Source organism: Echiichthys vipera (genome assembly GCF_963691815.1).
Source record: "Echiichthys vipera genome assembly, chromosome: 2".
In the NCBI taxonomy this organism is placed as follows: domain Eukaryota; kingdom Metazoa; phylum Chordata; class Actinopteri; order Perciformes; family Trachinidae; genus Echiichthys; species Echiichthys vipera.
In genome coordinates this window covers 25,923,178-25,949,999 of record NC_139827.1, presented here as the reverse complement: position 1 = coordinate 25,949,999, position 26,822 = coordinate 25,923,178, and the positions used below count along the sequence as shown (strand labels likewise).

Sequence of the window (26,822 nt, the reverse complement as noted above, 5' to 3'; positions counted from 1 at the left end):
CCCCTGAGCCGCCACCCTCAATCAAAACAAACAAACAGAGAAACTCAGATTACAACAGAGAAAGAGACTTCATCTCTGCTCAGGACGCCATTACTCCACTATATCTTGACATTGCAAATGTTTTTTTGCTGCTATATTGATGTTCTGAATATCAAGTATAACCCCTTCAAAATCAAGGAACAGTAAATAATAAGCCTGCATTGCCTCGCAGTTTGAATATTTGATTATCATATGCATGGTCATGACTATTAACACAACTTTTAAAATAAATATCCTTTATTACTGTGTCATTTTATTGGTTTGATTTCAGAGGCCTGAAAGGAATGAATCTGGACTTGGAGTTTGTTTACAAAGACTTAAGACTTGTTGTCAGCTGTCACTTGAGCTCGCCTTGGTCCTGAAACACACCCTTTTGATAAATCTCTATTTTATTTTATTTTGTTTTTAAAAAACTGAAAGCATTAACGGTCACCGATCTTGTCGCAGCACTCATTTACAAAGACATGAATTTAAGCATAACCACAGATTCAAAATACATTTTTATTAATCAGCATGATGTATGAAACAAGACAGTACATTAACAGTAAAAATGAACAAGCTCGTTATAAAAAGTATAAATATACAATCCTCAGAACCTTAAGGACACTTAATACATTTTTTCATATGACATAAATAAACTATAGGGTGTCTCTTACAATATATTGTCTAAACCAGTAAGACAAAAACAGTAAATGCCTCTTCTCTTTGAAAAGTTCATAGGGTTCTTTCTTTGAATTGTGAGTAAAGGTCAACATGGACTATTTACAGCCTGTCATGTCAGCACCATAAGAACAATCCTGATTTGTTTCTTCGCTGCATATGGCCTGAGATGTGTGGAGGAGGCCAAGACACAATCACAAAGAGATGTAGCACCATTGTTATGAAGAAGCATTCTCTTCGTTCATGGTGGTTTTCACTACCGGCGTCAGGTTAAATCCGACCAGCAAGGTCTCTATTGACTTTTTTATGTGTTTACTTTGACAGAAATAAACAACAGCCACAACATAGTTGGACGATTGCTAATGTCTTGGCTGTCTTCAATGTTTTCCTCTTTTTTTCCCTGACATAAAAACTCCAAATGGACTGCTTCCAGCTCAGATTTTGAAGGCAGTAAAACCTCACTTCCCCTGCGTTTGCCAAGGTGAACCTTTTGAAGGTAAGTGTGTCAAAGTTTTTCCTGTCCCAGTTTCTGAGACAAGAAGATAAAATAGACCCATCAGTTTACATTTACTAAATTGCCTCTTTCTTAGTATACAAGGCTAAAAAAGTGTGAGTAAACATCAACGTTTAAGCCTGAGACAACATCAAAAAAACACGCCATGTGCTTTATAACACTTACAAAAACTACAAAAATAATATAGCTCCCATTCATAAAAAGAGAATGAAAATCATTACGATTTAGCTTGTAGCTCTTTATCCTTTCATGACATAAACTGAATCCACTACTCTACAGTATATACAATATATTGAAGACTCAACAATCCACTGTAGCTTTCTTTTTGAATGTTCATCATCTGAGGTTAACAATGTCTTTAAGACAGCATGTGTCTGTGTGTTAAGAACCAACAAATGAGATTCATTGACAATGCCCTCATGGAGAGGTGCTTTGAGCTGCCACAAAGCTTGGAATAGCCCGATTCAACATGTGCTGGAGAGATGCACAAATAAGTTGCCACATCTGTACACCTGGACACCAGCTGCATGGTATGAAGCCCGAAGAAGACCTAGACCAGTCCAGATTCCCGGCACATTCGGTAGAACTGTCCCCGCTGTGCGATGAGGTTGGCTGGAGAGTCCATCTCAGAAATGTAGCCTCTGTCCATGACAATCACTCTGTGAAGAGGCGAAATAGGCGGACGAGGGGTTTAGATCCACCGTTTTCTTTTTTTACTACACATGATCTAACATTTATATGTGTTATAAAGCTGTTGACTTTAAGGTGTCCAGGTCTGTACCTGGACATGTGATCGTAGGGTTGCTAGAAGAATAAAAATCAATTTCTTAACAAAATAATTGTTTTGTCTATAAAATGTCCCAAAGTTCAAAGTAATAAAAAAAAACATATGTCTGTCTGACCAACAGTAAAAAAAAATTCAAAGGTATTTAGTTAACTGTGATATGAAACAAAAAATTTGAGAGGCTGTAACCATCATTGTTTTTTTCTTAAAAAAGTAATGATTAAGAATTCAAATTATCAATTAGTTTTGTCAGTCCACTAAAAGGCTAAAAAAATATTGACCACTTGGTGGACTGTAATGTACCTTGTGTAGTCCATGATGGTGTTAAGGCGGTGAGCGACAGTCAGGACGGTGCAGTCTTCAAACTGTGTGCGGATTGTTGACTGGATGAGCGTGTCTGTCTCCAGGTCCACAGCAGCTGTCGCCTCGTCCAGAACCAGGATCTTGGTTTTCCTTAGTAAAGCCCTGGCCAGGCACACTAGCTGGCGCTGACCCAGACTACACAGACAAAGGAGAGGGAGAGAATTGCATATTAGATTCTTTCCTGTAGGCACCCTGAAGCTTTTTGTGGATATCCCTGTAATAATATATTGGCGATTGACTGAGCCAAATAATAATGGGTAGTGGTTTATCAGTGAGTCGTATCTGTATACCTGAGGTTTTCTCCTCCCTCTGAGCATTCATGGTTGAGTTTGTCAGGCAGATTAGAGATAAAGTTTTTGAGGTGAGCGAGCTCCAGTGAACTCCACACCTCCTCGTCGGTGTAGGTGTCAAAAGGGTCGAGGTTCATCCGGAGGGAGCCTGAGAACAACACAGGGTCCTGGCAGAGAGGACGGCAGATGTTATTCACCACGGGTAACAAGATTATTATAATTCAGAATGGCTTATTCTACATTGGATACAGACTGCGGTTATTGCAAACAGTTTATATGATGAAAGCCAGAGCTCAGTTTCTGTTATTAACACTGTCTCACCTGAGGAATGATAGTAATGCGTGATCTGAGGTCATGGAGTCCGATGTCTGCGATGTTGACTCCATCTATAAAGATCTTTCCCTTTGCTGCCTCTAAGATCCGGAAGATTCCCAGTGCAAGTGAGGACTTCCCCGCTCCTGTCCGACCAACAATTCCAACCTGGAAAAGAAAGGTTTTGAGTCAGAATTTATATAGGACATAATTCTGCAATTCCTCATTCCATGACCAACATTGGTAAAGATTGCAAGCTATTTTTTTTTATCATACACAATTACTCACCCTCTCTCTTTCATGAATATTCAAGGTAATGCCCTTCAGAGCCAACTCAAGGCCTTTACGGTACTGCAGCCCGTAGTCCTGGAACTCGATAGTACCTCTCTGGGGCCACGCCAGGGGCAACGAGCTGCCTTCTGTACTCCAGCTCGCCTGAATCAGACGGTAAGAAAGGGTGAATAGAGAACAAGAAAACCTTGTCGTTGTACGGTGTTGGATTTCATGTACGTAGCTGTGATATTTTTATGTGGACGTGCTGGAAACACTGACCTCTTTAGCAGTATCAGCATACTCATTGACTCTCTCTACAGACACAATGTTGTTTTCCACATCAGTCCAGGCTCTCACAATCCAACTTAGGATTCCAGTCACCTGTAATATCCAAAGCAATGAGATTTACTTTGAATCACTTTTTTCCTGTGCTAAAAATGCATTTGCTGACTGAGCAAAGCAATGCATTTATATTACACTTATTCTAGTTTAACCTCTACTTGCCACATGCAGCATACAACTTGAGTGAAGTCCCACAATGCTACAGTGTGTGAAATTGTCTTTGATGTTTAAAACACCTCCAGAACTACTGTGGGAGAATGTGTATGAGTGTGTCTGTGGGCAGAGCCTCTTACCTGGAGGGAGTGTGACACAGCCAAACCAACTATGCCTGGGCTCAGGGTGCCTTTTCCCATCACAGACAGAATGGCAGCAGCTAAGACCACACCATTACCAACAAACTCCAGATTGACTGCCAGCCACCTGTGGATGTAACATTGATTTTACTGTGGGAAGGCAAGTACCAAAATGTGACCTCTTTACTTAAGCCAGAAGTCTTTTTTGTGTAACTATGTAACATAAAGCAATCACAGCAACTCTTGGTGCTATGAATCATCACCATCCCTCATGAACTGTAACCAAGCAAATGGATTTATAAATGTAAGCACATCATAATCATCGCATATCATCTCACCGGGTGGCCACAAATCGAGGGAAGTAGGAGGTCTGATTGAAGTCAACTCTCTCATTAGTCTGCAGAATGAACCTGGACTGCTCGCCAAAGGCCCGGATGACGCTGGCGCCCTGCACCGTCTCGTTGAAGTGGGTGTAGATGGGCGAACGGCTTACAGCTTCCAGCCTCCGCAACTGACAGGATGTGGCAACGTAGAAGCTCTGTAGCCCACAGTGGAAAAGTAAAACACCAGGTTTAATGAGTGAAACCAAAAGGGAGCGCCGAGGGCTTTCCCATAATTCTTAGTGAATGTGTGTAACATCTATGTCAGCACGTGGAGAACCAAACACAAGTGAATGGCAAAATCAGCAGGCTTGGTTTTGGAGCCTGGAGCTTTCCAATAACAAGCTGTAATGGAACCCAGATCTTGCTGAGCCACCCCGAACATAAAACTCTCAAAGAGAAAATAAAGATCAAAGTAGTTGGTTCTGAGCGGAAATTTTGGGGAGAATGTACCTGGACACAGGCGTAAAGGAAAGCGAGAGGCAGGATGATCACAGCTGCGAAGGGTGTCGCCATCAGCACAATGATGCAGACCTCCATGAGTTTAAAGACGTAGCTCAGCATCATCTTCAAGCCGTCGGGGACCATGCAGTCGATTGCGTCGATCTCTTTGGCAAAACGGTTGAGTAGATTGCCGCTGGGCGTGCACTCGAAGAAAGACATCGGAGAGCGCAGCACGTTGTTTAGCAGGTCCATGTGCAATTGGCGAGAAGCGATGATGCCACAAATGGAGATTGCGACAGTCGTACCAAAGATGGCGATACCTGAAGAAAGGGGAACGTGGTTTGAACAAATCAGAGTCCAGCATAAGGAAATAAATGTCAACTGTTCATTTGTAGAGTTTTCATAGAACCACAAGGATTCATAGAACTAACTGACCTTGTACAAAACCCAGTGCTCCAAACACAGACAGTTTCAGTTCTGCATCGATCTGGGTGCCGTTAACAATAGGGTCGTCAGCCCACATGCTCAGCCAGTAGTTGTAGGCCAATGAGGCCCCCTGCTGAAAAGCGTACAGGAAGACGATGGGAATGATGATGGCCAAGCCAATGGTCTTGAAATACTTTTTGTACATCGCCAACGTCACCTGTCGTAGAACAACACAAAATGTACCAGTCAATCTCAAGGAATTAGATAACTTGGTTTATATCAAGAAGTTTATGTTCATTAAACCTGCAGTAAATTATGTTTGGGCCACTAATGTCCCATTTAACACAATAAGAGGTAAAAATAAATTTAAAAAAACATTTTCAGATTTACCCTTCCAGTTCGGGCTTTGTCAGCCTCCGTTAGCTTGCCCAAATCCTCTGGTACCTGTTCCTGGTCTGTTTCAGACACAGGCTCCATATTCTGCAGGTTGGTATTCGTAGTGTCACCCCTGGAGGATTCAGAGATGCCAGGGGTCAGTTTCATAAAAAAGATGATTATTTATGATAGTTTTCAAATTGACGAGTTTGTGTACATACCCAATGAGCTGCTCCTGTGACAGGTCTCTGGAGAATGGCATGAAGTCAACCATGCTGAGACGAGCATTGGATCTCCTGGAACCAGCTACCAGAAAAGGACATTTTTTTGGGCTTTTAATGGTGATTATTCATTTTTAGACATGTTCATTCTACTATATTAGTCTTCTTTTCTGAAATTTGTCATTTTTTAACAGAATGTCTCTCACCTCTCTGTATGGCGCTCTCTTTTCGTTCTGTGCTGGCGAAGGTGTGAATGAAGTCAGCAAAAGCACCATGGTGGCTGAGGAGCTCCTGGTAGGAGCCACTCTCTGTGATTTCTCCATCTCCCAGAACGAGGATAAGGTCAGCCTGTGGCAGGAAGCTCATCCCATGGGTCACAAGGATGCGGGTCTGTTTAGCAAGCCACACAAGTCAGAAAAATAGTATGTAGGCACAATCCATTATACTAATACTATATTGAGGCTTTCTTCATAACAACTGTGTCAGCAAAGGGGTGATTTCCATTTTATGATAATAGCTTATGGCATGTGCTTGTAAGTGGTTTAAATGTTGGAAAACCACGATTTGTCTTTTTGCAGCTAAACTGAATTTGATTGTATGTATCCATATATTACCTTGTCTCTAAGGACTCCTTTTGGTCCAATGACCTTGTCAAAGATGTGTTGACCGACATGTGCATCGACTGCAGACAGTGGATCGTCCATGAGATATACATCAGCCTTTCTGTAGACAGCTCTGGCCAGGCTCACCCTCTGCTTCTGCCCTCCTGAAAGGTTCAATCCCTGCATGGACACAGTTATTTGAACGTTTAAATGAAACTCAGACTTAGATTTCGAGACAAGACAAGATGTAATATAATTTTCATTTCTCCATTTCCATACCTTCTCTCCAATTTCTGTGGCATCTCCAGCAGGTAGGATGTCCAGGTCGGGCAGCAGCGCACAGGCCTCCAGCACTCGGTGGTACCATGTCTTCAGTTTCTCACGGCCAAATATAATATTGTCTTGGACTGTGGCGTTCTGAATCCAGGCCTGCTGGGGCACATATGCCACCGAGCCCTGTGAGGAGAGATGTCAAAAGAGAGACTGTAAGCATTTATTAAATGAAACCCACAACTAAGAATAGAACTTGCATGTGGAACATAAGCTCAATACCTTAACGGTGACATGGCCACTTCTTTTCTCTGTTTCACCAAGCATGGCGGACAACAAAGAGGACTTTCCACTGCCCACATGTCCGACCACAGCAACGAGGGAACCCCGTGGCACACGGATACTGATCCTGTCAACAAAGAGAGAATTTGTCCTGTAAGTTTCTTTGTTTTTATCACGGATTTCATATTTTTTTCAATACTTTATTTTATTTTCATAAATCATACCTTTTAAGACATGGAGGTCCCTCTGTAGACCAGCTGAAAGTGCCGTTTTCTATCACCACGTCATCCCCATCTAAACAAGAAAGAAAGGTTGAGTACAAAACCTGCAATAACCACTGACAAGAGGACGTGTTCTTTGACCTGAGCCACAAACAAACATTCAAAACAAAATTCTCCCTTGAAGTTTACTCGTCAGAGTGCAGCCGGGGCGTAATTACAAGCGAATTTGCTTAATCATAGAAATTACAGAGCTGTTGCTTTTTCACAAGCTGTCTTGGGAAGTGTTGACAGATTACAGACAGACAACTACAGTATTTTCTCTTTTTATTTCTCTATGAATCATATGTCTGAATTCATGCTGTGATTTACGTTCAACCACTAAATGGGAACATCCTATAATTACTCTGTCTACCAATCAGTCAGGGACCCAGGAAGTGACAGTGCATATGATCCATACAAGGCTGTGGTACTCCACAGATATAAACAACCAAATCTAGTGGGCTGCTTGTATTGATTATGACAGCCTATGGTTTTAAATAGTATGGGAAACAAATTGTGAAATTAAACAGTGCAGCATAGCAGTTAAATCATTTAATTTTGAGGTTTATATATGGGTGCGGTACTAACCAGAACTCAATGGAGCCTTTGAGACATTGTCCACTTTCAGTTCCTCTGAGCACAGGTACTTTCCAAGACGTCTCAGTGAAACCATAGCCTGAAACAGTAAGTGGTTAGTTAACGGACCTATATCCACCATATGGGATCATGAATATGTCTCATCAGACACCACAGATGGTAAAAACATCTCAGAATAATCACGAGTATTTAATTTTACATGTACCTGCATAGTTGTGCTTATAGCAAATGGAAGCTGGCTGAGTGGGGTCTTCAGGATGTTGATCAGCGCCATTGAGACAAAAACCTTCTGTGCATCCAGGACGTTCCTGTCATCAAGCGTCACGTAGACTCCGAACATGGCGAAGGCAATCTTAGAAAAAAAAAAAGATGCTAAATGTTATATCTACAGCCCAAACCCTGTGTGACGGATAACTATTAGTTGAGGTGTCACAATCCCCCAAATTTGATTTGACTCCCAATTTTAAGGTCACGACTTAAAAACACGATCAGTTTGAAGTCTGTATGTAGCCTTTTTATTCAGTTTCATTCAGTCGAGTGCTCTCACCATGAAAGAAGAGGAGTTGAAGGATGCGATGGAGATGGAGTAAAGGATTTGAGACTTCTTCAGGGCTTTGAGCTCCTTTTCTCTATGGCCCAAAACCTGCTCCAGGAAGGCCTTCTCCCAGGCATAGAACTTCAAAATCTTTATTCCATTCAGGATTTCATTCATCAGTCTGATGCGACCATCCATGAACTTCATTTGGATCTCCTGTTGACCAGACAAAGAGGCTTTTACGTTTTATTATCAACTATCCAATGCTGCAGCAGAGTGGAAAGACAATTACCAGACCAAAGCAAATACATGCATTTGTGAACATGGGTTTGGCTGCTCTCATTACAGCAGTAGTAGTTTTCCTGTACAACATAGAACTTGTTAAATTCAGTAAGAATTTATTGCTTGTTACATTTTAGTGATTTTTATGACAAGGAAACAACAAAGGGCCAGGAATGCGGTCACTGCATTCAAGACTAAGTTCGATTAAATTGGCATCCAAATTTACAGAATCGTCTGTTGTTTTTCCATAGAAATGAAAAATGATGTCTTCCTACTGACCGCCCTTTCCTTTCATTGTTTTTCAAACACGTTATATGGGGCAGACATCAAAAGGACAAGAGAGAATGTACCATCCAGGCCAAACACCCACAGGGCTCTTTCGCCACTATCTAAACCAGCTGTGGCATCCCTGACCTGACATGCCAGATGTGTCAGGGCTACTGGAGCAAAAGTGTGAAAGATTCCTGTAACTGCTTTTACCTGTAGCTTGCTTCTTTTCTTTGCTATGAATCCGTTGAGTGGAAAAATGAGAATGACAGTGGCAATTCCTGCCAAAGCCGATGGGCCGAGATGCTAAGTAAAACAAAGAATGAAATAATGTCAAGGGCCGTCAATCAGTTAAAATGCAGTTGTGCACAAATGAGCGGCTTTGTGATAACATTTTGACATACCTGCCAGAGGAAGAAGAGACAAAGAGCAATTTCAATAGGAGCCAGCCAGACAGCGTTGAAGTATACCACAAAGTCCATGAGCTTTTGAGTGTCTGCCGAAACCAGATTCACAATCTCGCCCACAGTGCAAGTCCTCCTGGCAGCGCTGTTTATCACCAAAGACTGGATTGACAACAAAAGAGACAAAGACATTTTAGCCCTCATTTGACCAATATAAATGAACACCCTCGTAAAGATTTCAGACAATCATTCATCTTAGGTGAAAGCTGTTAATCATATGCTGTTTTCCTGTCTGGAAGGAGAGACAGCATTTGTTGTTGCCAATTTACGTGTCTGGCTGCTACGTGTTCGTGGATGCAGATTTACCCACCTTCCTGTAAACCAAGCCCATAACAGCAGTCTTCACCCTCATTCCCACTGTGAAGCAGGCGTACATGTACTGATGGTTGAAGAGGGACTGGAGACAGGACAGCAGGAACATAAGAGTGGCGTAGAAGTAGCCTTTCCACAGCGGGGCATCTTCGTCCCTCATGAAATCCAGAAGAAGACTGTGTAGGAAGAGATCAATACTTAATCAGGACGTTAAGTAGTTTGCACATATTCAATTTTTTTAGTCATGACTATCAAAACCCTAATTCTGTGTATGATTTTCCCTGGAAAGAAGTGAATGAGACAAATCAAAGACGATTTTCACCCTGTCAACATGATTTTTTAGGGTGTTTTTTTGTTTATTGTGGTATTATGTGACTTTCATTGTGTGCCTTAAAACCAATGGCCACAAGCGCTGCTGGCCGGCTGGTCCGCACAGAGCTGCTCGGATTGCACAACAGTGCTCAGCTTGTGGCTGGACTGCCCTCACACTTGGCCAGCGGCTCCCTTATTGTGGTCCAACAGCATTTCTCCCATTTAGAGCCTCCTCTCCCTCTCCGCCTGTCCTCCTTACTGCACAGAGGGCTGTGGTCTCATCTAGCTTTCCTGCTCACAGCTCCATGACCCTAATTAACACTTGCACTGATTCTGTGCTGTGCATCAACAACATTCCAGTCTGGTAAGTAGGATTGTGTGGCAGGTGGCAGGGTCAGCCATGACTCGTTTTCATTGCTGCCAGCTTCTGTTGTTGTTTAGTTGTCTGAGTCACAAGTCATTGAAACGATATCTGATATCTGAGGTGATAACAGAGGAGCTGTTTACACAGTAATATCTATCAATCTATGTAAACTGTGAAAGTTTCCCACAATCTGCTAAACCCATGTTTCTTTAATTTAAACCAGGAAAATAAAATATCTGTCACTTAAATCTCCAAATTGATTTAGACAGTTTATCCCCCAAACCACAATAAAAACTATTTTTACTCCAGCCTGGACTGTAGTCCATCCAGGTAATTTCAGTCTGAGCTGGGGTTTGGAAATATTGGCTGAAGCCTTTCTTAATACAGTGCACGCAATGCCATTTGGTTTGTGGGACTCCGAGCACTGAAAAAGTTATATTTGAAAAACTCAACAACAACAACATCTCTTTCCAAATATAATGACATGCAATAGCAGCTTTCTTATGAACAGTTTTATTGAGAACTTTTTTCAAAAATACAACTGCCTGATTTGTATCCTCATGCAGAATGTAATCCAAACTTTACTTATCTTGTTATTTTGGGTCTGTCTGCACCACAAACCAAATACACCTTGGTACTGTGTTGAGATACAGTGCAGCTAATATCACCTAACATCACACCACAGCTTTTTATTGCCTCAATTGAACTCCTGGTGAGAGCAGAAAAAGGTTTTGGTGCACTCTTCCTGTAAGTCTTACCTGAGCACCTGGGGTATGGCGAACATGAAGGCGTCGTGGAATATGATACACAGGGTACCGGTTAGAAAGTATGGACCGAACTTGCGTGCCAGCGTCCTGAGCAGGAAGAAGCCAGAGCTCTGCTCCTTCTGCAGCTTCCTGAGGAGCTGAGCCTGGTCTGGCAGTCTGCTCCCAAGCGCCACACCCGACGCTAAGGCTTTCTCCTGCCTGCCAGAAGGAGAGAACGCACGCAGTTACAGACAGCTCATCTGTGTAAGAGATGCCCAACATGATGCTGGCGCCTCTCAAGTCTTTCATGTAAAACAGGCTGTTAAAAAAACCCTGTAGTTATTCATACCGTCACTGATGTACTCAAGAATTTGCCAGCCGTAAAAAGCATTATTCACTGACATAATTATTGGACTTAACGAGTGATCTTCAAAGCGCTGGAACATGTTAACAACCTTTGACACAGGGCTGTCTTGACATTATGGTGCTGTTTGTCCTCAAGTGACTTGTTTGGAACTATATTTGGCCCCAAACACCTCTGGTGATGAGATGACCGGAATTTCAGTTTACCGCAATCATTGTTCAGTCATGCTCTGCTTGGGTCATAAATTCAGCCAGCATCATGCTGACATTTGACCACACTGCAATAAAATGGGATTGATTCTTTGTCTGTTAAGCTGTGAAAATAGAGAGACACTGCACGGTGGTTCATAGGCCTGTGTCAAAATAACTATATGATCCTGAGGAAACAAGCAAGATACTCGTCTTTTCTCTGTGAAGTCCTCTGCTCTGCATTTCTTCATGCTACAACTACTAGCTAAAACAAAGAAGATTAGGCAGCCAATCACAGGGCTCAATAAAGGGGCAGATTTTATGCATAAATGTGAATTTACTCATCATGAGGTGTACTGCATATCTGAAAACAAGATGTGCATTGTATAAAGCGCTATTGTCTTCCGTGGCTTTTTGTCTCATTAAGTTTATGATATCATCATTATTGGGGGGGGGGGGGGGGGGGGGTCATAACATGAAGTTTGTTCCAAACTTGGGGCATGGAGTTTAAAAGACAAATGTGTGAATCAGGCAGGGTTGTATTATGGGAATATACACGAGGATGCAACATAATTACATCAATCAGCCACACTTTCAGTTATCAGAAGTTCTCACTTTTGAAGTTTGGCACATTCATCTGTCCAGTCATCTTCCAGCTCTGAGATAATCTTGCGTGACGTATCTTCCTCCCTCAGGGTCCACAGGTCCTCTGCTGCCAGCGGGTTGCGATAACCTTTCACAACAAGCCTGAGGAGGATGATTCATACACAAAATCGTCAAAAAAACACACATTATTATTGTAAACAAGTACAAACTGTCGCTATAGTGAGTCAGCTGAAAAAAATGAGGCGGTTTTGAAGAAACCATCTTACCCAGTGAACCACCAGAAGAGAATCTTTGACAGGAAAGAAGCGTCTTTCACGGGACAGGGATTCTGCAACAGATTAAAGACCAGACTTACTGTTGTTTTCGCAGTAAATCTCTCACCACTTTAAGGCTTTTGAAACATACACAGCGTCACAGAGGCCGCTGATTGATGGTTGAATGGTGCACTTGTGAGGAGTGTATTTGAGAATCCTAATGCGTGTAAACAGCAGTGTACAGTCAGGTGGTCCACTGTGGGGAGCAGAGGCCATGAACTCCCACAGGACAGAATAAATAGAGTTCAGTGTTAGCGCATGGTGAAGATGACGTTTTGAGGTCTAGTGCAGACAGAACGGAAATGTCTCATCACAAACGGTCCAATGAGTGGATACACATACATACACACACACACACACACACACACACACACACACACACACACACACACACACACACACACACACACACACACACACACACACAAAAAAAAAGTTTGTCCTCTCACGCATTCTTCATGGCATCTCTCCACCCTGCCACCCCCTCACCAGTGTGTTTGCGCTCTTCATTACCAGCACTCTTGCTCTCCATCCCCTCGCTTCCTCTCTTCCTGTGAGTAACTCTAACCAGAGCATGGGGCGGAGAGGAGGAGGAGGTGGAGGAAGACGAGGAGGACACACCAAGGAACGACCAATGGGTGTGTCCACCACGCCAGACTGCGGCTTCTGCACCCTCAGCCTCCTCACCCCTGGCCAAGAGTTTCTTAGGGGACTTTTCCAGCTATTTTGATTGTTTATCACCGAAATATTACATCACATGTCTGTTTGATTGATTAGAAGCTCATTTTCATTCACCTGTCAGCTATCCTGAATCATCTTGCTATCCGGAGCTTGACAAAGTGTCGTCAGGCTCATGTTTGATGGGTTAGTGAGATCTGTATTAAGTAATGCCTGTGCTGTTGTGTGGCTACGGAAGCAGTGGTCACGATGTTATCCAACGCTGTAGTGGGTGAGTCGCGTTGATGGTATGCAGTAGGACAACGACAAACACACACACACATTCACACTCTCCTCATAGGAAGCCAAAGCGGTCAAGTGAGAGTGGAAAGAGGGAGGGAGGTGAATCACATCATTTCCTCCAAAAGGGAAAAATGTCTTAACAACAAAAGTTGAAAACCACAAGATAGCTGCTCAGGCATTTTCTTTCCTGGGTATTGGATCGGAGTTGACGTTTTTGACGGAAGTGGGATGCATTCTCATCTGCCTACCTTCTCCAAGACGTTTTTTCCCTCCGGAGGCTGGTCAGCAAAACAGCACAGGAAGAGCTGGGCCAATTGGATTGTGAAGTAGGAGAAGAAGGCGAGGTATCGTACAATGTCAGAGGCAATGCCCTGTGGAATAAGAAAGCACCGATTAAAGAGACTGCTACAGGGCTGAAAAATAGTTTAGAAATAGAAAAATAGGATAGAGTTCCTTCACTTGATTTGTTTCAGAAATTACACTTTTAATTTAAGAAAGGGACACAATTAATTGGCTTTGAATTATTGAGAAAAATAACGCTGTTCTTAATTCAATGCACAAGGTTTCAGTAAGATCGAAATGTGTTTGGTTCGAGCCTGTGAAAGTTCTCATGTTTGGTTGTTTCATCTCTTTCAACATTACTTAACAAATCACACAGCATCCTGTGGTGTACAGCATCGTTTGTGTTCGCTGTGGCTTTGTGTTGCAGAACAACATGGAAATTCATTACATGGCTTTTCCCATGCTTACACATTGTATAGCAGAGGATATGGTTTATACACCAAGATCACAGACACAATAAAGAGTATTTTGGACCTTTAAGCTAAACTGGAGTGAAAACCCAAAGTTTTTAATGGTGTACTTTATATAAATTAAGCGATAGTTAAAGCTGCCTCTCAGTCACGCTAAGCGGCCGTATCTGTAAATAGGGAGATTGTGGTTTTTCAAACCAGCACTCTTACATTCAATCAAGGGAGCAGCTGCAATATTAACCACTCAGAGACTTTTGTAAAAAATAGGACCCACATGTTATTCTTGACGTACAGAAATTGTGGGGTTTGGCAGACGCATTGTTTACTAGCATACTGGGTCAAGGCCACTGCCACAGCCTTTCTATTGTGCAGCAGAATGGGTATGCATGAAAGTCAGAGCCATGGTAAACAGTAAAACAACTTTCTCTGAAAAGTATGGTACAGTGCCCAGAAAGGAGATACTCTATGAAGGGGCCAAATGGATCCGGCCACACACTGAAAAACAGGATCAGGATGGTCAGAGAGTGGGCGGGAAAAATGTAGGTCAAGCAACTAAGAATGGCCAAGGGTCCACAAACATGAACCCAGTCAACTTCTTCCATCAACACTGCAATGTGAAATAAGACACTTTCTTTATAAATATTTAGAAAATGTGTTAGTACTATATCTAAATGTTAGCCAGCACAGTGGGCAGGGAAAAACTTTGTCCATCTACACCTATAACAAGATAAGAATACCATTTTACTAGGCCTATTGCAGACAAAACAATTGTCCTGCAATAGTAAACAGGTATCACCATCTATAGTAAAAACATTCTGATGTACTACATACATTTACAAAAACATCTGTCAAACATAATGCTAGCCGATTAGCTTAGTTTAGCACAAAGCCTGGAAACAGGGGAATCAGCTAGCTGTCTAAAAGTAACAAAACCATCTTGTCAGCACTGTGTAAAACCACAAAGTGTTGTTTTTACTCTTTACAGTATTGTATGGATAAAGTCATCAAGATATAACTAGTTTGGAGAGAGTAAGGTTAGCTGCCTGGTGGTTGAGCTTATTAGCATTTTAAGCTAGCGGTAGTTTCATATTTTCTGTACAGACATGAGAGTGGTATTCTTCTCATCTAACACTTGTCAAGAAAGTTAATATGTGTATTTATCCTAAATGTTAAACTATTCCTACCAAATTATCTCTGCTAACTGTCTTACGCTTTAAATCCTGGGGGTTAATTCTAAACTTGGAAAATCTGCCTTTAGTTTTTCTACACCAAACACATGGAATTATCTACAACACACTCTTAATGGACACTTTCACACTTATTACTTGTTATTAGCTTTTGAGTCAAAGTCAATGATACCTTTCTTTTGATTTATTGCTTTTAAGGCATGTTCATTTTTGGTAACTTTGTACTTATTATCTCCAACCCAACTTATGCTGCATCTTCTGCAAATCTTACGCTTCAGCATACTATCTGATTATGTTAGTCTACCAAAGGTGTAAATACAAACAGGGACATTTCCAGTTCGGCCGTCAATATATCATTACAATTAGCCAGTGTTATTGTATATGAAATAAAATGGTGGACAGCTCTGGCTTTATTTTCAACCATGGTAACTGTTGTAAAAAAACCCAAAACAAAACACTTCACGATGATTGCCCAGTCATTTTTGCCATGTAAAATACTATTTCACAGTCAGTTAAAAACGGGGACAAGTCTACCTTTTGTATAATGGTTGGATCTTTAGAAAGATCTTAAGATAAATTGATACATATGAATTCGGTTAATCACAATGTAGAGTATGGTGAAGGAATATATCGCCGTTCATGTGTATATTCTATGTGCATGTTTGTGGTTGAATGAAAATAAACATTGGTGTCTAAATTCTAAATGGCCTCGCATTATGTGCAGATGCATAGATTTCCATCTGGCTGTGTTTACGGCAGTGTAGGCCCGTAAACACAGCGCTGACGTTCCTCTGGTCTGACCCATTGGCTGCCATGTCTCACCAGCATTTATCCCAGAGCCGTCATTACTCTCCCCCAAGCAGTGTGGGAATGTCACGCTGAAGACGATAAAACAGAAATATGGATGTGAGTGTGTTTGTGTGTTTTTATAGAAATGCAAATGTGACTGCCCCACGGCTGCGTCCGCTTAAATAGAAACTTACCCCATAGCCTAAAACAATGATTGCAGTGTCTGACACGAGACACGGGAAGAAAAGGAAAACTTAAACACACACAGGCTTGACCAGAATTGGCAGTGTCATCCTCCAACACTTGGTTAACTTTTGGTTACCTTGGTTGAAATTGGGAGATGAAACAGGCACTCTTTGCTGACATAGGGTATAGCTCAAGCTGTGCTGCTGGAGTCCTGTGTCTAGACTATGTGTAGAAATCTAACTGATTAGATATCCCTACGTGGTGTTTTGACTCTGCAAGTTCATTGAGTTCAACCTTGACACTTTCACTTTGGCTCTGAATTACTCCTTATTTTCAGTATTGATAGTTTTTGGATGTAACAGCTTACATACATTAGAACACAGTAATGCTGTTTCTATTAATGGTACGCTAAAGTGTCAATATTCCATATTAATTAATAGTTAAAAGACATACCTCATCCAGGGCCAGCTGGATCTTTGCTCTGAGAGGCACCAGGGAACAGACAACAGCCAAGACCCAGAACAGGAAGAGGAATACAGAGGAACGACAGCCTCTTATTCTTTCCAACTGGATGATGCATAAGGCCAAGATCTAGAGAGAGAGAGACAATGAGAGGCAGAAAGATTTAGTATAAGAATTCACACGAGGGGTTCTTACAACACAGGAAAGGAAACAACTCAATCTCTGAGCTCAAATGCGTGATGCCACGTTTAAAAAACAGCCTGGAGTCACACAAAATAATGTGATTTCCAAGTTATCTTTTTGGAACTAGAAAAATCTTATTTACATACCAATAACCTGTATTTTCTAGTAACTATCAGTTCTCAACTTCTCAACAGAACTACTTTCTTTTGTGGTTAATGTCTTGTAAAGATGGAGTTGCTCTAGTAAAAACAATTATTTCTAAATTGCCATTGAGTGCTACTCCACTTTGATTCAGTTGAAGAAAATATAGCACTATCTTGTCCGTATCAGCTGTCGATTTCACTGCCAACAATTTCAACAGAGCATAGAGAACATAATCAGATTTAGTCTGATCTAATGGATCCCTTGGTGGCTTTGAGAAAGAACTTGGGTCTCTGGGATTTCCTTGGCCACAGGCGCAGATGTGATCTGCCTGACTTCTGCCAATAATAAAAAATACACATTTATGGTATGCTAAATGCCCTTCACACATTGCTTAGTGTTATTATATACCTCCTAGTAGAAAAACCAAAATTTGATACTGTGACGTTTTCTTAAAAATAGAACTGATTCACTGTTTGGACACAGTTGCCTGTCTGTGCTCAGAGGAGTCTACGTTTAACCGCTTTAATCGGCCCTTCTCTGGATGGTTGGCCAAGTGAGACGTCACCTCGTCATGCCAGCTCATCACCAAGTGGGGAAAAAGCAGGGTTTAGGTTTCATAATGAGTACCACATTGGTTACTCTGGGATGAGCCACAGTACTGTCCTGTTATAAACTATAGCGGCCTGGTAATTATATACGTTTTTCACATCAACAACCTTATACATTTTATGGGGAGATGTGTACAGATTTCTGCGTGGTTACCAAGAGGGTGAACATCTTGATGTGCTCTGGTGGATATAAACAACGTACTTCTGTGGTGACACACTCATTATTTATTCGTCGTTCATTCATTTTCCCTTCACACTTGATACTTTTATTGAAAGTTTATTGAAAGATGAATACGGATAGACACAGCTATATAAAACCTATATAGTATCCTGTCTACCCGACTGGATCTGGGAATGAAAAGCATCTATTGAGGATGCAAACACAGGGACAACATGCCAACTCATTGCATGTGAACGTCCAAAGATTTGATGTGCTCTAGGGGTGACAATGTCCTGATTACTGAGTAGCTATTTTTACTTTCATTCTTTTACTTGACTTGTTTAAAACACAAGCTGCATTAACGCAGTAAGCTTTAAACAAAAAATGGACTTATTATCACCTAATAAACTTTATATTGCGAACATTTTGGCAAACAGTTGCTTATTTACACATCCAACCGACATTAGCATTCATTTGAAGTTGTGTTGGTGTCCACCCCAATGAATTTAAGTCATACTGTATAATCACGCTTCTTTTAGCTCTTATTTGGCCTCCACTAACTTCTAAGGGAAATATGTGGCTCTGTAGCAGTCAAATGCTTCACTATGTTTAACAGCTAGGTGCTAGCTTTGTCTGTCTGCTGTTGGCGCTGGGCATGAAGTGTACAGTAGTTTTTTAGAGGTTCTTTTCCATTTAAAAAAAAAAGTTGCCTCTAGGTTGGGAAACGAGGTTGAGGCCTCAAAATCAACACAACGAGCTGAACAATGCTAAAAAAAATCCTCTAAAGCTGAGGGGAACTGCAGAGTTGGTGATAATTGTGTTTTCATAAGTAGAAGTGATACCTGTTACATTAAGCATTTAACGCATTGTTGATTAAATACTGCAGCTTTTAAAGGTCCCATATATTAACACGGAGTGTTTCAGGCAGAGAGTGAATACAGGTATATTCAGACAGACAGTATGAGAAAAAGAACGTGTTTTTTGAACATTAAAGTATGCTCTAGTAGAAACCCAAAGTACAAGTGATATATAAATAAATCATCACCTTATGAATACAGTATTTACAAGCTAAAATATGTTCCAATAATGCACGCTGATTCTTTTTCTAGTTTTGATCAGCTCAAATCCTCTATGGGGCTCTCCTACATCTCAGAGTATGTCAGTGAGCAGCACCAAGCCCATGGTAAGAACTTTATGTCCTCAACTGCTGGTACTTTACGTCCTAAACGGTTGAGGCTGCATCAGCCTGAATCCAAACCTTAACATAAGTGACGGGATCGTAAAGCTGACCTCGGGTCAGCAGCATCTGAAGGCAAGGACCCTCCTATTTCTAGCCTTCCGCTCTGACTTGCCATATTGCTGCAAACCATCAACCCATCTGTTTGTAGAAGTCAGTGGGTGGAACTAAGTCCATCACTGAGCCCCGAATCAAAACCCTACCTTATAATTACAAGGGAAGTGTGCAGTGCCGGGGAAGGAATAGGACTTTTACGTCATAGTATTGCTGATTATAGTCAGTGTCATGTGTGTGCTTTTCATCAATAGTGACCATGATTCGTTCGTGGGCTGAAAACTGTTCCCATACGTTAACTTGAGTTGAAGGGCAACAAAACAAGTTGGTCAGAGCAACAAGAGCACAGTGTTCCCGGCCTGAACCCAGGGAACGGGCGGTGAGTGGTGGCTACAATCAGCATCAAGAAAATGATATCCTTTAATAAAGATAGCTCTGGCAAGTAGATTTAAAGATTGGTGGCAAACGTTTAATCTGGTTTAGGAGATGTTTGTTGTCCGGCCCCTTGGTCTGATAAATTAAATCCTCAAAATACCTTTTTTAGAAATATGTCCTTCGATACAAGAGACGTCTCAGTGTATTTTTACCCAATCGTACTGCTATTTACTCAGGAGTCTGAAAAGACCACAGGTGGGCAAGGCTGTCTGACTTGGGGAGTGAGACTGTGCAGGACCTGTACAAGGCAGCAGAGAGAGGAAGCTTTGTGAGTCGAAGTGTACAGCAACCCTTCCTATGCTGACTCAGCACCTTTGTACTGCATTGTAATTCTGCCCCCCCCCCCCCCGCTCATGGTAAACAGCATTTTAAATTTGCCACCCATAGTTTTAACTGTCCCACTCTCCTGTTTGCTCCTACTCATCAGTTAAACATAATTTAAAATGTAGAAAATGAGTGGGATTGATGTCTGAGAAACATTCAGGGTTGTTTCCATCAACACAAGCCACTGAAAACATTTCTTTGATTGCCTACCAGCCCTTATCTTCTATAAATAATGTTCTGTAGCCCACCCTACATTACAGCTAGGTTCAAGATGTTTGGAAGGAGAAGACACAAACAACATCTGTAAAGATTAAAGATCTCAGCTGGACAGCATAAATCTTTACAGGTCTTACACTGATTCGAATCTTAACATCAGAGTTGTCTGAGCTGTTTCTCGTCAGACCTATGCATATCAATGTGGATCCTTTGGATTTTGTGTACGGTTTTGTTTATTTAAAACCTCAGGTTCCCATTCCAACGTAAATTGTACCTATGTTTTGTCCTTTATCTTTTCCTTCTCTCTGCATTGCAATTGAACACGTTGCACCTTAAATACAGTTTTTGTCAGAACAATGGCGCTCAAAGAAGGAACTGGTGTAAAAACTTCAAGCCCAACAGAACACCTGTTGTCAATATAAAGACTAAACCTTTCTGTATAATTAGGTCTAACATGGGCTACAATTGAGAATTAATCACCTTTGTATTCTGTGGTTTTGTGTTTAAAAAAATGAATGAAAAGTTTGTAAAAAGTGAGATTTCCATGTCTTTTTGATCATAAAGCAGGTCAAGGTGCTCTGTAGATACTGTGAAAGTATCAAAACACTCAATCCACAGATCATTCAGAAACGGTGCTTAAATGAGCCGTCAGGACTTCTGTCTAGTTGTGATGTCACAACTATACTATATACAGGTAGAAAGTGCCTCTACAGTGCTGTTACAGTCCTTTTTTCCGGCTGCAATGATGGTGAGATTCCATGAGCACATGTGAAACGCTGACCAATCAGAGCAGACTGGGCTTTTTTTTTAGTTGGGGGGCTTAAGGGCAGATTAAGAACATGAAAATGATCATGATTGGGGACTCTAGGCACTGCCACCACTAAACAACCTATTTGCATGCAACTACATGGTTGGTAAACATAAACAAAAAGACTGGTGAAGCACTGACTGTCCACTTAGAGTTCATGAGTGAGGCAGTCCTCAGAGTTTATGACTAAGTGGCTTGCAATGGCAATGGTGTGGGGAAGACAACTTTGAAAGAGTATAACAGCTTTGAACGCGTCTTTGAACGTGTCTTTGAACCTGTCTGAGGTATTTATGGTTTATATAGAGTCTTCTCTTTATGACATATGGTCTCCCAGTTGGACATGACCTACCAATCACATTTTTCATTGTATTGAAACTTTGCACGTATGTACGCAGACCGATTTCACATCAAATAGTAGATGATGTCACAAAACATGTACTCTGCAGCCTGATGAGTGGTGGTCAAATACTGGCGGCGTTTACAGAGTAGTGTAATATTTACATTGCCTGCAACACTATAAATCTATCGCTGGTTATGCATCTTTGCACCTCAGTGTCTGGCCAACATTCTGTACATAGGCTATATATTCTTTCCTTTGACTGCACATGGACGACATGTGAGCCAGCAGGACACAGGCTGAAATATTTCCAGAACTTCTGTTACCCAGAGCAACGCAGGAAGGATGTCAGATGTGCAATTTGCGCTACAAATCAGTTGCATTACTCAAGAGCTAAAGTGTTTTACGTACACAAACCTGGGATGCACTGGGACTAAAATCTGATGCACAATTACATGATTCTTTTGCTTTCACTGTGTTGTGCATGCACCCTCTCATTTCATTACCTCTTAAAACTTGATCAGGGGTACATGACAGGGCACATTCCTTTACCTATCCCTAGAGACTTGTAAATACTTTTGAGTAGTAAGCTATTTCAATGATTTAAGGAGCTGTCAACAGTTTGTCACTATCTATAGATTTAACAATTCATACACAACTAGAGGTATGACTGAAATGCACTTTTGTCTTTTCTGCTACAGCTCATTATTATGTTGACATTTTTGCAGGAGGCTGCTCATCCACCTGTGATACACTGATGCACATGTCATACAAAGAAAAAAGTCAGTTACATCTTTGACATCTAAAAAAAAATCCAACATGATCCGATTGGAAGGCGTATAAATAGCACGCCACTAATGGGGATATTTCATTTCATGTCTACGCATTTTAAGCTTTTCATGTGTCATTTCATGCCCTGTTCTTATTCCTAACTCTTTCAACATGTGGTTAAAGGGTTGAAACAAACAAAACCACTTGGTTATGTTTAGGAAAAGATTGCAGATTAGGTTACAATAAGTACGTTTATCATGTAAATTAAGTCATGTATACTTAACTTACGTAGTCAAAGTAAATACGTCAGCACCGACTTTTGGTGTCATGCAGACTTTTTCGCTTTCTATACTACATCACAATATCAGTCAGTGGTGACTAAATGGTGTGATTGACACCTGAAAAGCAAAAAATGTGTAGTGGTAACATCTGAAATGACATTAGGAATTGCCGTGTTATTCACTTACCATTTGGTGATACCAGGCTAAATCATACATTTGAAATGACTTCAGACTAATGATTCTCTATGTGTGGGGAAACACTAAAGTCAAATCAGGAAATAGCCACAGTATTTACCACAGTCATGCTGCGTATGATGGGGCTGAGTAGAAAGACCATGTGCTGCTGGATCTCCTGGCTCCTCTCCAGCAGGATATAGAAGAACTCAACGAATCCAAAGGAGGCCAGCAGGAAACCCAACACCTGAGCAGGACATGAAAGAGTAATGAAAGACAGATATTTTGTATCTTATTGAGAAAAGCTAAAAGAATTTTGCTTTTCGTTTCAGTCATGTGAAAAAACTTTGGACAATAAACAGAAATCCGTGTGAAGTTTCACCATTTTGGCGGTGCAGAGGCAGGACATGCGGATGCGTCCGCAGTCATGGCAGTAGAGGTAAAGGCAGTAGAAAGGCGCCAGCAACCACAGATAGATACAGGGGACCCACACCAGCACTGTGTTCTGGAAACACTGGGTCAGGTCCGGGTTGGCTGTGTACCACGTACGGTTCCAGTCCTACGACGGAGACAGAAAGTGAGCCGGTAAATCAAGAGAATATACCTTAAGAGTGTGAGTTTAAACCTATCATCTGACAGACAGAACATGTGAGAGCCAAGTCCTGAGAATTCAGACGTGGTGTGGGACCTTACGTTTCATCCATCGAGGCAGTGAAGGGTGAAACCACAGCAAGTCAACAGAAAATGTGTCTGTGCCCAATCCTCACCGAGTGTGAGTTGGAAGAGGGCTTCTTTTGCTAAAAAGCTGAGTCAGTTTGGGGATTTTTTTCTGACCACATTTCTGGCTTGTTTCATAATTTGAGGGGGACAATGTAAGATTTAAAATGTGAGGTTAGGATTCTACTAATAATGAAGCCTATAAACAATAAAAGCCAATGCAGATTAGGTGTGTTTGGCAAATGCTGCCAAAAGTTTGAGATTATGTAACAACAGCAGAATCAGGATAGGTTGTCTTCTGATTAAAGAAAACACAAGGGGTTAAGTAGCTTGTTGTTGTCTTGCTTCCCTTGTTTATCACCTCAGGGGCTTAATGAGGGGCAGGGTGTCTGGCTGTGCTAACGAGGCGGCTCTAAGGGAGTCACCACAGGAAGTGGTTTAGAGAGCTTCTAGCATGGTGTAGTAGTCTGGCCCCGCTGGTCGACTCCCAACTGGGATAAGGGAGAGAGGCCACAATTGGTGGCAGCTGCAGGATCCTTACGTAAGGAAGCACTGCCAATGAACCACGTCAAGTGAGGCGCTCTTTAGTAGTTGCTGCTGCTTAATTGATGTTTACAATCAATCTCTACCTCTAATCTCTAATTATGGTCTGACTGTAGGATACCTGTTCAAATATTTGCCTGGGTCACAAAAGAAATCCCACATCAACTTTTTATAAAGCCCCTTTTCTACCAAATTAGTCATGCCATGTTTCCCTCTCTGCTGATCGGAGCTGGAGCCGATAAATGTCCGTAACTGCTGCAGAGTCATTTGTTCCGATTTCTCACGAAAGACAAAAGCTGGATTTTAGTGGGGTTTTTTGTCTAGTGGGAAAGGGGCTTAACATAGGTGGCTTATGTAATGAACACGTAATTTTGCACATTCTGTATACTGGTGGTCTGTGTGAGCACCAAAGTACCAAAATCCATTGAAGTGATAAATCTCCTGAGAGGCAGTGAGTGGGAGGCTACTTTCGCAGACCCTTCTGACTCCTGCGGTCAGTGGCAGGAGGATGAACAGAACACTTTTATGTAAGAAATCCAACTTGTCACACCCCCTCCAAGCCCTTTCTTGTGCATTTTGCTCCGCCCTTTATCCTGTTTCTCACCCTTAGCTCAAATGGTTGCAGTAAACCAGTAGATGCCAACAGTGTGCGTACCACAAAGTGTCCATTTTTTTACCTGACAAACACAATGATGTGAAACTGTGAGATTTTGACTGTGCTCTAAATGTGCTGAATGTCACTTTTTTTACATCAATGAGAAATTCAGTGGCTAATAATGATTTAAGTAAATCTTGCACATGCTTGTCAGAGAAAAAACATTATGCACCAAATGTGAGTATGTGGCATGAACCTAGGACACTGTAATTTTAGATCACCTGATCACTTTCCTTTTACCTCGACTTTGACCTGTTTCGAATTACAGGATGGCTTGATTTAAAAACAGAGAAAAATAAATACACTGCTCACTCCTAAATTGGCTCCTTTCAAATCTGTCCACTCTCAAAAGCTTGAATGCACACAAAAGGTATACCTGGATCAAACATCTGCTGAGCTGGATTGTGTTTGTTCAGTTCAGTATTTGTGGGAAACAAATTAAGAATTCAAATATATGATACTATATTATAATATGTTTTTTCCACGACCTAGGAAAGTTCAGTGAATATTAGTGAACATGAGCTGCTCTCTCTCAAAGCCAGACACCAGAGAAGTAAGTCTCAAACTTGTCATCAATTAAAAAAGTGTGGAGCTGCTTCATAGAAAATGAAAAGGAGACCTACATGAGCTTTATTATACTGTAGTGTTGTCAGTTCCGAGACAGAAAATGTTTCCATATCCTCAGAACATTCCTCTGGTGCTCTCAGTGTCATCTATAACATATTTTGAAAATTCATTGTCTATGGATCAGACTTTTTACCTGATGACCTCATGCATTTAAGTTTTATCACTCTTTGGATTTGTGAGAGAGTTGTTAATGTTTACTAATATATTTGGACTGTCTTAGACCAGATATATGTATGAATACTGAAAAAAGGGCGTATTCCCTTTAAAGTCGTATAAATCAATAACACTACCCTGGGAATGTGACCAACTGACGTTGTTCCAAAAGTATGTTAAAAGTTGATTAATAACTGGAAGTACTTTGCAGCCACACATGAGACAAAAACATCTGTTAAAACATGCTCTGTGATTTGGGATGGACACAATGCGGCTGAGAACATCACTTCTGTACTTTGAACTTTCGTGGCAAAGAGAGCTGCTCTAGATAGGTAATGCACAGTTAACTTTTGCTTTCTCAACAAAGTTTGATGGCCATTGTTTGAAGGTTTTTGCAGGAGCAGAGACAGAAAGTCATAATGAGAAACAGAAACGCAGAGGGGGAGAGAGAGGAAGAGGGAGAAAGAGGCAAGTTGGGACTAGAGTGCATTCAATAATTTGAGCATTCCAGCTGGATAGCGGCTTTCCTCCTATTTTTCGAGCCAGGATTCGAGGTTTGCTAATATACAGGACTACAAATCCTTTCCAATAACAGCAGCTCACTCTGTGTGACGCATCTCCATCTCTCAGCATCTCATTGTGCTGAATCACAGAGCAGAGTGATGGTAATTCTCCCATTTCATTCCCATTGCTTTAGATTGGATTTCTAATGCACTAGCTGCAAACTGAGAAGTTCAGTGTATGGTGATTTTCTTCCTGCACTGCAGAGTACTACCAGCTAACATTTAAACTTAACCCATCCCCCCTCTTCCTCTTCTACAAGCTTACTATTTTTCATTTTCATTGTTTCTTAATGGACAGTAATAACCTGTCTAATGCCAAAGGCTAAAGAACAGCATGCTAATGTGGCTAATGATAATTGTCATTATTAAACAAGTAAGCAAAAGCAAAATTATCACATTGTGTAATGGAATTCATTTTACATAAACAACAGCGGGTGCTCATAATGCTGGCTCATAATGACAAAAGCAAACTTTTACATTCATATTTACTAATCGATATTGGCATAATAATATCAAATGAGAAAGAATTTTATGACAATGAAAACTATCCTGATGCACACAAAAGAATGATCAATTTCTTGGCAAAAACTCACACGGAGAAATAGTCCAGGGTCATTGAACACATCACAGACTCACCCACAGAGGGTCCAGGCCGCTGAGTCTGCAAAAGGCATCCATCCACTCGCTTGCTCCTTCCTCCCTGATGCTCCACTTGTTGGGGTCGATCAGCCCTGCTCCTCACCCTGGCCAGCACACACTCAGCAACAGTATGTGTGTATAAGTGACGTGGGGAGAAAGAGTTTAGTGTGTGTCCTTATTAGACTTTTCCTTTCTAGCTAATGGTAGTAAATCCTGAGTTTAGCTGGTTCCTGCCTGTCTCTATGTGTGTGGCACGCTCTCTGTTCATTAGTGTGTGTTTGAGGGTGTCTGCGTGACTTTCCTCCCCTTTAATAAAACATCTTCTCTCAATGAAACTCTGTCTGTTTCTTTCTGCCTCACTGTTTGAACTTCTGCT

The 26,822-nt window shown here is 41.4% G+C and overlaps 1 protein-coding gene across 1 annotated transcript; it reads right to left on the bottom strand.

Annotated features, from left to right (window-relative positions):
• Positions 1–552: 552 nt before the first annotated feature.
• Positions 553–26,822, bottom strand: abcc6a (ATP-binding cassette, sub-family C (CFTR/MRP), member 6a). The gene is made up of 31 exons (XM_083935310.1): positions 26,444–26,822; positions 22,932–23,108; positions 22,671–22,796; positions 16,809–16,946; positions 13,690–13,812; positions 12,434–12,495; positions 12,177–12,308; positions 11,022–11,228; positions 9,586–9,763; positions 9,216–9,377; positions 9,025–9,117; positions 8,275–8,478; positions 7,933–8,079; positions 7,719–7,806; positions 7,095–7,164; positions 6,871–6,997; positions 6,598–6,774; positions 6,331–6,498; positions 5,923–6,106; positions 5,717–5,801; positions 5,511–5,628; positions 5,130–5,337; positions 4,704–5,014; positions 4,209–4,408; positions 3,871–3,997; positions 3,515–3,616; positions 3,251–3,397; positions 2,972–3,130; positions 2,651–2,817; positions 2,301–2,495; positions 553–1,872 (listed from the first exon to the last, which is right to left on the bottom strand). Exons 1-31 carry the CDS (start codon positions 26,483–26,485, stop codon positions 1,764–1,766), a joined length of 4,533 nt encoding a protein of 1,510 aa, XP_083791436.1. The 5' UTR covers positions 26,486–26,822; the 3' UTR covers positions 553–1,763.